This window comes from Zingiber officinale, chromosome 4B, assembly GCF_018446385.1.
Source record: "Zingiber officinale cultivar Zhangliang chromosome 4B, Zo_v1.1, whole genome shotgun sequence".
Classification (NCBI taxonomy): domain Eukaryota; kingdom Viridiplantae; phylum Streptophyta; class Magnoliopsida; order Zingiberales; family Zingiberaceae; genus Zingiber; species Zingiber officinale.
In genome coordinates, this window is record NC_055993.1 from 42,840,125 (window position 1) to 42,852,240 (window position 12,116).

At 36.2% G+C, this 12,116-nt stretch overlaps 1 protein-coding gene across 1 annotated transcript; it reads left to right on the forward strand.

The window, feature by feature from the left end:
* Positions 1 to 8,766: 8,766 nt before the first annotated feature.
* On the forward strand, positions 8,767 to 11,900 carry LOC121978227. The gene is made up of 6 exons (XM_042530601.1): positions 8,767 to 8,805; positions 8,905 to 9,012; positions 10,374 to 10,670; positions 10,775 to 10,879; positions 10,972 to 11,097; positions 11,853 to 11,900. Exons 1-6 carry the CDS (start codon positions 8,767 to 8,769, stop codon positions 11,898 to 11,900), a joined length of 723 nt encoding a protein of 240 aa, XP_042386535.1.
* The last annotated feature ends 216 nt before the right edge of the window (positions 11,901 to 12,116 follow it).

The window sequence follows — 12,116 nt, forward strand, 5'->3', positions numbered from 1 at the left end:
CCTTCTTGCCAAATCTCATCACTTCCTTCATAGGAGCAACCTTGAGAAAGATTGAATCTCCTACTTGGAATTCCAGTAGCCTACGACGCGTGTCAACATAACTCTTCTGTCTGCTCTGGGCAGTCTCAATTCTCTGTCTGATTTTCTAGATCGCCTGAGTAGTCTCATCTATCAGCTCTGTCTGAATGCCCAGTTCTACTTCCATTTCATTTCTTTCACCTGCTTCTTGCCAGCATATGGGTGATCTACACTTTCTGCCATACAGTGCCTCATAAGGTGCCATCTTGATGGTCGCCTGATAACTATTGTTGTAGGCAAATTCAGCTAAGCACAAATACTTGCACCAACTTCCCTTGAGATCTAGTGCACAAGCTCTGAGCATATCTTCTAGAATCTGATTTACTCGCTCTGTCTGTCCATCAATCTGAGGATGGAAGGCTGTGCTGAACTTGAGTTTGGTGCCTAGTGCAATCTGAACACACTCCCAAAAGTGTGAGGTGAAGCGCCCATCTCTATCAGAAACGATAGATTTAGGAACTCCGTGAAGTCTGATTACCTCCTTAACATATAGCTGTGCCAACTGCTCTATGGAGTGGGATACCTTGATAGCTAGAAAATGAGCTGACTTAGTCAATCTGTCCACTACTACCCATATTACGTCATATCCATTTGTAGTTCTTGGAAGACCTGTTATGAAGTCCATGGATATGTCTTCCCACTTCCACTCTGGTATAGGAAGAGGCTGTAGAACTCCTCCTGACCTCTGGTGTTCTTCTTTGACTCTCTGGCATGTCAAGCAGGTACTGACATATTTAGCCACGTCTCTTTTGAGTCCAGATCACCAGAACCTCTGTTTCACGTCTTGGTACATCTTGGTAGAACCAGGATGCATGGAGAGTAGGCTGTACTATGAGCTTCTTCTAAAATTTTCTTTCTCAGCTCTTCATCATTGGGGACACAAAGGCGGCTTCCCTGATAAAGAATTCCACTGTCTGATACTCGAAACTCCGAATTTTCTTCTTTCTGTATCCCTTGCTTGATCTTCTGGATATCTGGATCTTCACTTTGCTTTCTCTGTATATCCTCAAGCAAGGTAGACTCTAAGGTCAATGCAGAGAGTTGCCCTTCAACAATCTCAATTCCAAAGTCTGACAACTCCTTCTGCAGTGGTAGGGCTAATGATGACAAAGACATCAAGGATGCACTGGATTTTCTGCTTAGTGCATCTACCACTTTATTAGCTTTGCCTGGGTGGTAGAGGATTTCACACTCACAGTCCTTGACCAACTCTAGCCACCTACGCTGTCTCATGTTTAAGTCCTTCTGAGTGAAGAAGTACTTAAGACTCTGATGGTATGTGAAAATTTTGCACTGAACGCTATACAAATAATGTCGCCAGAGTTTTAATGCAAAGACCACAACTGCCAGCTCAAGATCATGAGTGGGGTAGTTCTTTTCATAATCTTCGAGTTATCTGGAAGCATAAGCTATCACTTTTCCTTCTTGCATGAGTACAACTCCTAAGCCCATCTTGGAAGCATCACTGTAGATGTCAAAACTCTTGTCACTCTCTGGAACAGTCAGAATGGGAGCACTAGTCAATCTCTTCTTTAGCTCTTGGAAACTCTGCTCACATTTATCTGACCATTCAAACTTCTTGTTCTTTCTGGTGAGGGTTGTTAGTGGAGAGGCTATCCTGGAAAAATCATCCACGAACTTCCTGTAGTACCCAGCTAAACCAAGGAAGCTTCTGATTTCCCTGGTATTCTTGGGTCTACTCCAGTTGTTGACCGCTTCTATTTTGGCTGGATCCACCTGAATGCCTTCTTCAGAAATTATGTGACCTAGAAATGCCACCTGATCTAACCAGAACTCACACTTTGAGAATTTAGTGTAAAGCTGCTTTTGCTGAAGAGTCTGCAGTACTATCCTCAAGTGCGTTTCATGCTCCTCTAGGGTTCTGGAATAGATTAGAATGTCGTCGATAAACACAATGACAAATTTTTCAAGGTATTTTCTGAACACTCTGTTCATCAGGTCCATGAAAACTGCAGGTGCATTAGTCACACCAAAAGGCATGACTATGAACTCATAGTGTCCATATCTGGTCCTGAAAGCAGTTCTGGGTATATCTCTTTCTTTCACTTTCAGCTGATGGTATCCAGAGCGCAGGTCTATCTTTGAGAATACAATCGCCCCTCTCAACTGATCAAATAAGTCGTCGATCCTGGGGAGGGGGTACTTGTTCTTGATTGTCACTTGATTCAGAGCTCTAAAATCTATGCACATCCGCATAGATCCGTCCTTCTTCTTGACAAACAACACAGGAGCTCCCCATGGTGAATGACTAGGCGGATGAAGCCTTTGTCAAGTAGCTCCTAAAGTTGCTCTTGCAACTCTTTCAGCTCCATTAGAGACATGCGGTATAGAGCTTTTGAAATTGGCTCCACTTCTCTGTTGGGAGGTAGTCTAGGCAGCTCTTCTAGAAATACCTCTGGATATTCACAGACTACCCGAACGTCTTCCTGCTTGGGTCTTTCTTGTTATCTTTGTCCTTCTAGTTCTGATTACTTGACTGGGGTCCTGTTTCCCCACTGTCTTGTCCTCGATCTTGACTGACTTGTATTGCGTTTGTTGTGTCTTGATGTTGTTTAGATAATACTCACTAATGCCCTGCTGACTAGCTCTTCACCAATTTATGGTCGGTGAGTTTCACTACTCACATTAGGTGTCATTTCTGGTCTCAGCATTAGGAGCATCAGTCTGACTCGTTCTTTCACTGTATTTACTAACTCTAGGCAAAGGTGAGCTAGCCTATTAAATCTTTTAACTGCTAACCTTCTCGACTTCTGGTCAGTCAAGAAGCTCCATTGTGCTCTCAAGTGTCTTGAACCAAACCTGCGCATCTCAGGGCTCAATCGTGCCTAAGAAGCTCTCTGGTTTCAGTTTCAGCCACTGTATCAGGTAGACTTCTTGTCTCTGAGGTGCTGTGATGACTCCCAGGGCAGCTGGTGGAACCTCGGTTACCCCTGGAGTCTCCACAGTTACTGTTGGAAGAGTGGGAGGAACTGGTTGCTGATTTGCCATCAGATTGGCAATCACTTGTTGCTGCTTTGATACTTGTCTCTGAAGTTGAGCAACAACCACTACAACAAAAATCACTTTTCGCAGCGCGCTATTAACAGCGTACATTAAAAGCATGCCGTTAATAGTATTATTAACGGCGTGCATGTTGATGTGCGCTGTTAATAGTATGAACTTTGAAATAAAAAAAGGTATTAACAGCGCACATTAAAAGCACGCCGTCTATAATATATTATTAACGGCATGCATGTTAATGTATGCTGCGAATAGTTAATAATAATAACAGCCAAATGTAATAAATAAAAAAACATGATTAAAATTTAATGATTAGTTTGGAAATAATAAAAAAAAGTAATAAAAAAATAAAGTTATATTAAACAAAATTAAATTAAAAAAAATACATGAAACAAAACGTAACTTATTTGGTTAAAGAAATTGTTGTAACTTGGTTAAAAAAGTCAACATTTCCTTCGAATAAAATTATATGCGTTTGTAACTTGGTTAAATAAAGTGTGAAGATTCTGCCAAATTAAAAAAAACGCCCGAACCCTTCGCCGCCGAAGCCTTCGCCGCAACCTCTCTGCAATAGTTCTGCCTCTCTTCACTACCGTCGCCGTCGCCGTCACCGGACTCCTCTCTACCTCTCGGCACTCACCGCCACCAGCCGTAGGAATCCTCTCCACCTCTCTGCACTGATCATCGTCGGCCGCACGACTCCACTCCGCCTCTCCGCACTCGCCGTCGCTGCAAGACTTCCTTCCATCTCTCTGTATCATAGGACCACAGCAAGAGCAAGCCCTTTGATAGCCACTCCACACTCTACATCAAGGCAAAAGCTCAAAGCAAAGGTAACCCTAATCTCTATGTCCCTAAACTTATTTGGGCGGCACTCTACAGCAAATAGTTTTATTCATAAATTGGAGCTCGAGTGTATTTATATATTTTACGATTTTGTGTTCATTCTACTTGCATTGAAGATTTTAATCTTGCATGTTCATATTGCCAGCACAAGATTGTTCTATCAATTTTTTTCTTTGATCCCCATTCCTGTTTGACGTATTTATATTGTGGACCAGTCCCAGTTCATGAGTTTTCATGCCACTCTGGTCATGTATGCTAGAACTTAGTAGTTACATTTAATGCACATCTAGTTTTAGTCTGTATCAGATGTGTTTCCAGGATTTAGTTTCACCTCCAAGCAAATTGCATTATGTGATTCTGTTTGTCTGCTGTCTAATGTACCTGCTAAACTTTTGGGTTTCATATTTTAGACTATTCCTTTTCATACTTCCTAGAGCTGATCTCTATGCAATTTATTGCACTTCTATTAGTCGACAAATTTTTGACTTGTGATCTTCTGGAATATCATTGCCTGTCCTATTTAGATTTATATGTGATCTTCTGGGTTTTATTAGTCGACAAATTGCATTATGTGATTTGTCGGACCAGTGGTATAAGTTTTTTTTTGGACTTATATCGAGAGAGATGTATTTCTTTGGTAGCCGAGAAGGTTAGCTACTTCCTCCTTTCTTTCCTCTTATTTTTCTTAGAAATTATTTTGGAGTATAGTGTCTCAAATTGTTATTATTATTTTTCTTTTAAATTCTTCCCACAGCATAGATTAATTCTGATTTAATAGAATTGGTTAGGGATGATCAATTCTATAGAGTGTAGTGGAGGAGTTGGATTAATAATTACAATTTCGCATCCTCTTTTTGTGAGCGATTTATATAAAAGAATTTTTAGTTTCGATTGCTTAATGCTTCAATTTGTCTTACAATATTTGCGCTCCAAGAGTCATGTCTTTCTTCTTTATAAAATGATCAAGTATTTTACTAGTTTCAATTTACAAGCACGTTATCGATGCTATAATTCAACACCTCCCATTTTCTTATCTTGATGGTATAATTTAACACCTTCCATTTTCTTATCTTGATTTGGAACACGCTAATTAGATTAGAATTAACTGATCTTGTGTGTTACATGCATATATTAATACAATTCTATTAATTATGCTACCCTTGCTCTACATGAAATCCACATTATTTAGTTCTCACCATTGATATATTTTGTTTGATCTTTTGACACGAGTATATCATTAGAGACAATGATTGATATGTGTAACAAGAATGAATGGACACAAAAATAATGATTAAATATATTAAACTAAAAAAGAAAAAAACAAATTATCAGTCTTTAAAGTGTGTGAATAATACTTTGACATGGCTAGTAAATACTACTATGACACATGATATTTATTTGTTTAAAATATTATGATGTAGGAATCCTAGACTTTTGAAATATTATGTGGCTTAAATATAGTAGAAAGTTTAAAATATTATGTGGCTTAAATATAGTAGAAAGTTTGCATACTTAGGCCACAGGAGATTTCTTTCTCCTAATCATCCATTTCGTCAGAAAAAAAAGTGGTTTAATGGGGAAAAGGAGAGTAAAGGGAAACCTAGACTTTTGAATGGGTTAGAAATTATCAATGCATTGAAAGATATTGAAAATGACTGGGGTAAAAAGAAAAAGGGTGAGACTGTCAACACTTTGAGGAAAAAGAGGAAGAAACAGGGGAGTTCAAAAGAGGTACAAAAACCAGTTCAAAGGTGGAAGAAAAAGTCAATTTTTTTCAATCTGCCATATTGGAGTGTAAGTTATTTTTCACTGTATTCATTAGCTTTTACAATTTGTTATTTTTTGTTCCTAAATTATGTTCTAATATTCTGAACTAACTATAAATCATGTTGATGTTTACCTTTAGGGCCTCTTACTACGTCATAACTTAGATGTGATGCATGTTGAAAAGAATGTTTGCGAGAATATCATAGGCACATTGTTAAACTTGAAGACAAAATCCAAAGATGGTGTGAATGCTCGCAAAGATTTGGTACACTTAAAAATTAGACAAGAATTACATCCTCAAGAAAAAGGAGAAAATAAATATCATTTGCCCGCTGCACCGTACACATTATCTAGAAAAGAAATGGATGTGTTTTGCTCTAGGTTGAAGAAAATAAAGTTACCCGATGGATATAGTTCAAATATTGGTAACTGTGTTTCTGTAGAAGAGCGTAATCTTATTGGGCTGAAATCTCATGATTGTCATATTCTAATGCAACAATTGCTATCAGTAGCATTGAGAAATCTTCTACCGAAAGGTCCACGTAATGCTATATTTATGTTGGGTGCATTTTACAATGAATTATGTCAAAGAGTATTAGACCGGAACCGTTTAGAACAACTCGAGGAGAATATTGCTGAAATTCTATGCATGTTGGAAAGGTATTTTCCACCTTCTTTCTTTACCATCTCGGTTCACTTAACAATTCATTTAGCAAGAGAGGCTCGTTTGTGTGGACCAGTCCAATTCCGTTGGATGTATCCATTTGAAAGGTAATAAATAATTATTATTATTTTTGATAATTTTAATATTATAAAATAATTTATATTTTATTAAACACTTCTTTCATTTGAATTTTGCTTTGTGATTTAGATTTATGAAAACACTAAAAGGGTATGTGAAGAACCGGGCAAGACCAGAAGGATGCATAGCTGAGTGTTACCTCGCAGAAGAACGAATGATATTTTGTAGTGCTTATATAAAAAAGGCTTATAGTATTGGTGTTCGTTCTAATAGGAATGATGATTTAGAAGATGGATTATTAGAAGGTCGCCCAATTTCTAAAGGGAAAGAAAAGATTTTAGAGGACCACGTGTTGCAAGCTGCACATCGATATATATTATTCAATAGTGCAGAAGTTGAACCTTACTTACAGTGAGTGTAGTTAATTTCATATTGTTAGTCTTGATCTATTACATTTCTTATGTATTCTAACATCTCCCTTCAATGATTTTAAATAGGATGCACATTGACGAGCTTAAACAAACAAATCATCGTTTCTCAAGTAATGAAACATTGTTACAAAAGAAACATATGGAAACATTTGCCGAATGGTTATCAAAACAGGTTTCTGTTAACTCTTCAGGTCGAATTCAATGGCTAGCACATGGTCCTAGAAAGCACGTTACATCTTATACAGGATATATTGTAAATGGATATCGGTTCCACACAATTGATGTTGGAAGGTCGACACAAGATAGTGGTGTTTCAATTGAAGCCGATACTATTTATCAATCTAATGCTAATGACAATTCACATACAGTAGGAAGATTATCATACTATGGAGTTATTCGAGATATTATTTTGCTAGATTACTATTCTTTTAAAGTGCCTGTTTTTAGATGTGATTGGGCCAATCCTGGAACTGGTATCAAAATTGAAGATGGTTTTACACTGGTCAACTTACATCAAGGAGTAAAAACTTTTGAAAGTGATCCTTTCATTTTAGCATCACAAGCAAAGCAAGTATTCTATTCTAGGGATAATGATGAATCAAATTGGTATGTGTTGCTAAAAGCGCCGCCTCGAGGTATTCATAACATGAACGTGCTTGAAGAAGATGCTTATACGTCATCAACACCTCTTGATGTATCCCAACTTGAGATTAACATTACTGAGAAAGAACCGTACTCAAGGAATGAGTGTGAGGGAATTGATGTGATTGAGACATGATGGACATTTTCAACTATATATTTTATAGTTATTTATTTTGATTGATACATGTTCTTATCAATAATTGCATAACTCTTTATTTAGTGTTTCAATATATTTGTCTGCTTATTTATTTTCAGCAATGCATCATGTCATATTACATGTTTGACCAGGTCATTACATAGCTTTCAAAGGATGAGTAAAATGGTTAAAAAACGTGGCAAAGGATCTGTAGCTGAAATTCAGGTGATATTGTATTCTATTTTAAATCGTGGTTTATTTTACTAAAGACATTTCAATATCTCTTTTTGCTATTTAACAGGAAAATATAACTAATAAGTTATCGAGAATGGACTCTAACAATTCAGCCAATTCATCAGAAGATTTGCATGGTAAAGAACCAATTGTTGATGAGAAAATTGATAAGAAAAAAGGACGGGGTGCGTCAAAGTTGAAAATGGTTAGTGGCCAAGACAAGTGCAAAGAGCTGGAGCGTAATGAGTTTGGTCAGCCGATTGGAGATAATTCAGTGAAGTACGCTTCTTTCCTAGGTTGCATGATAAAGGAATTTGTGCCATATACATTAGATGGATGGAGTGATATTGATGAAGAAGTGAAAGATAGGATGTGGAGTTGTCTTCAGGTAATATATTTAGTTACTTAATTTTTCATTTCCATTTTTATAACAAAATGTAGACATATTTTTGTGTTATTAAATGTGCAGATGACTTATAAAGTTGAGGATTGGGAAAAGAAAACAATTTTTCAAAAGTTAGCTAAATTGTGGGGTGATAGAAAATCCAAATTGCAAATACTTGTACGAGAAGCTAATACAAGTCGAGTGGCTTCACGAGATCTCAGTTTGTTGAAGCCTGAATTTATGGACCAAAATCAGTGGGACTTGTTTGTACAGAGGACATTATCATCTACCTTTCAAGTAAGTATTTATTCACTTAGACCATGAGTTAGATGGGAATGCATTGAATTTATTCTAATGCTATGGTTGAGTAAGAGACTACTAAGTTTTAATATGTTGGAGAGTTTGATTATGCGATTTTGACTAATCTTAGGAAAAGAGTGCAAGATTTAGAGCAATGAGGGAAAAACAAGATCACATTCACACAATGAGTCGGAGGGGCTATGCTCGTTTGGCTCACATTATGGTAATTATTTTTAATTTATTATAATTTAAGTAATAATTAATGATATATGCATCTTTTAAGTTATGCTGTAATGATTTTGTATATATTTTTATATTTAAGGAAAAGACAAGTCCGGTGGATACAAAAATTACGAGATCGCAAGTTTGGATTGAAGGTCACAAGAGAAAAAATGGGGAGCCCAGTACTCAAGCCGTTGGAGAGAAAATGGTAAGCATGTTCATTCATTTTAGATTTCTTTGAAATTTTATTCCATTGATATGGTTTTTCATAAGCATTTATACTTAAGATCTCCATTTATACTCTTACCAATGTCTCTGTAGAAAGACTTTTATCATTGTTTTACTTAGTGAACAGTATAAATGAGGCCTTGTCATGTTGAGTACCCAACTTTATAACCTTAAAAAATTCTCCTTGTTTTACATTGAACTCATAAATACCAAAGCCAAAAGTAGATTAGAATAAAGAAAACTGGACTTTCAGTAATTCTCTCCCAATCAAACAATTCAAATCATTAAGTAATATATCACATATAGAGAAGGCAAGTAGCGTGATTTCTTAAAATTGCTGCTTCTTAACATACTGTAACAAATGTATGCATGAGAAAGCAAAAAATAGCAAGACCCAAAAAAAATTCAAAAAAATGTTTCTTTTCCAAGACAAATACACCATAAGTATAACAATAGTTGTTGGCCAAACAACAATTAATACAAGAAGGAAACAACCATTATCGTTGAGAGTACAACTATCTTGCTGGAAAGCAGCCATTAAGCTAACTTGGATGAAATAGAAATTTCATATTAGGTAAATAGTTACCTGGAAACCTATAGAGTCTCCTTTTAATCTGGACTTAATAATGGGTGACAATAATGAGAATGCATACAACCAATTAGCACTTTTTTCCCCTTTTTTGTGTGTATGTTTGGGCAAAGGTTTTCATACTCCAAGAGGAAAATGAAGATTGTTTTAATTAGCTTCATTGAAAACATATGGTCAGTGTTCCTGGCATTTAAGTTTGACAGGAATAATGGATTCCCACTTCTTTGCATCGTAAAATGAGATAGTAAAACCTCAAATTAAGTGCCTACTCACTGGATCATACTGAATAAACTAAACTCGATAAAAAGCAAAGAGGAGTAACAATGGAAACCTTGAGACAAGGATAAAATAAGAGACAAAATCAATCACAGAACCAACAAACTAGACCCCCAAATCTAGCTTTTCAATATAATGAAAATTAATTCTTCAATGACATCTGGTATATTGTATCGATAGAAAGAAGTTTATAGGATAGAGGAATATGTTAAAGTTGTGCATCTGTTTTATCCAGTCATCTATTATATTGTGCATCTGGTATATTGTGCATCTTCAATGACATCTTCAATGACATCTGGTATATTGTGCATCTGTCTTCAATGACATATGGAAGGCTTCTATCTTCTTCCAGTCTCGATCAAAACTGAAAATCCAAAAGATTATTATAGTACTAAAGCATTGTAATTATTAGTCAATCTTCTTCCAGTCATCTATTATATTAATGATAATATATTGAAAGTTATTTTTTGTTGCAGAAAAAAATATTAGAATGTCCACCCGAATCTCAAAACACAACTAATATTGCTGATGATGCAATTAGCATTGTGTTTGGCAATGAAGCTCGGGGTAGAGTGCGTGGAATGGGCTTTGGAGTAACACCATCGAAAGTTGGAGCTTCAGTGCAACAAAATGGAATGGTTCAACAACTTCAAACTATAGTACAAAATGTTCAACAACAAATGCAGGAAATGAGGCAACAAAATCAACTAGAAATGCAAGAAATGAGGTCTATGTTTTTACAAAGTATGAGACAACAAAATCATCCAGAACAGGTTAGTAAGTAAACAATATATATAAAATAAGTTTGATATGTACACTTAAATGATTTTGAATTATCATGATGACATTGTTTGACACGATTTGGTTATAAAATTAGATTGCTAGTGGTGGTATTTGTAGCGGTATTGGGAATGAATTTGGTAGCAATAGCGATATTAATATTGGTGCCAAAAAAAGTGATGATTTTGGTCATGTTTTTCAGGTGATTGTCATAAAATTATGTATTTCTGAATTACAAAATTGTTACAAAAATATATATGATTTAATTAATAACTTTGTATTGTTTATTTACAGTCAAATTCGAGAAATGCGAGTCGTGGAGATATATGTGTTAATACTAAATGTAAGCTGCTTCATTGGTTTGCTGATGAATTAGTTGTTGCAGAAGGTCGAATTGCATCCACAGATCCAAATACAAAAGTGCATCACGTTATTCTTGGTGGATCATGTTGGAAAGTTTGGGTTGATAAAGTTTTGGTGGAAAAGGTGGACCTAATTCGACCAAATGATGAAATGCAGTTTCTTGATGATGCAATAGGAAGCACGGTTGCATGGTTATCGAAATTTATAGTATTGTGTGATTGATACATAATATACTAATTTGTGTGGATTGTAAGTTTAATTGTTGTTATGTAATACATGACTAGTTTGATAGAGATTTTGTATCTTGTTTAAGATCTTTAAATTTTTTTGGTATAACGAAAAACTATGACTTTTGTTAATTTTGTGGATTTATTTGCACTAAATTTATTGTAAAATTTTGGTTTATTATTTTCATCAAATTAATATTTTTTTTTAATATAGTTAAGACTATCAACAGCGTACATTTATAAGCTGTAGATTATTATCCTTAGTGCATAAAAATGCTTTCCGCGGCATGCTTTGCGCGCTACGGATAATATTATCCGTAGGCGCAAAGCACGCCGCGGAAACTACTATTTGTAGCGTGCTTTGTGCGCTGCGGATAATATTATCTGTAGCGCGCAAAGCACGCCGCGGAAAGTATTATCCGCAGCGCACAACGCATGCCGCGGAAAGTATTATCCACGGCGCGCAAAGCATGCCGCGGAAAGTATTATCCGCGGCGCGCAAAGCATGCCGCGGAAAGTATTATCCGCAGCGCGCAAAGTACGCTGTTAATAATTTAGGATTTTTAACAGCTTTTAATTGTGCAGCATGCAATGCGCGCTGCGGAAAGCGAATTTGCGCGCTGCGAAAAGTGATTTTTGTTGTAGTGAACTTCAGAGAGATTGGGCTCAGTTGATCTAAGATGTTCGTTCTCCTGATCTTGGTTCTCAGTACGAACGGTACGGGGACGTCCTCTTCTTGACGTCTAATTATGCAAAGAAAGAGACTTGCTATCTTCTCTATCCTTCCTATGTTGGAGTGTATACTGAAAGCCTAAGCTTTGTAAACATTCATTATGAATAAAGAATCAC

What these genes read in the sequence shown, in the direction of transcription:
- LOC121978227 (XM_042530601.1), top strand. Translation starts at nt 8,767, where the DNA reads ATGAGTCGGAGGGGCTATGCTCGTTTGGCTCACATTATG. An exon ending in CTCGTTTGGCTCACATTATG is followed by an intron (nt 8,806 to 8,904) that starts GTAATTATTTTT and finishes TTTATATTTAAG; the next exon opens with GAAAAGACAAGTCCGGTGGA. An exon ending in AAGCCGTTGGAGAGAAAATG is followed by an intron (nt 9,013 to 10,373) that starts GTAAGCATGTTC and finishes TTTTTGTTGCAG; the next exon opens with AAAAAAATATTAGAATGTCC.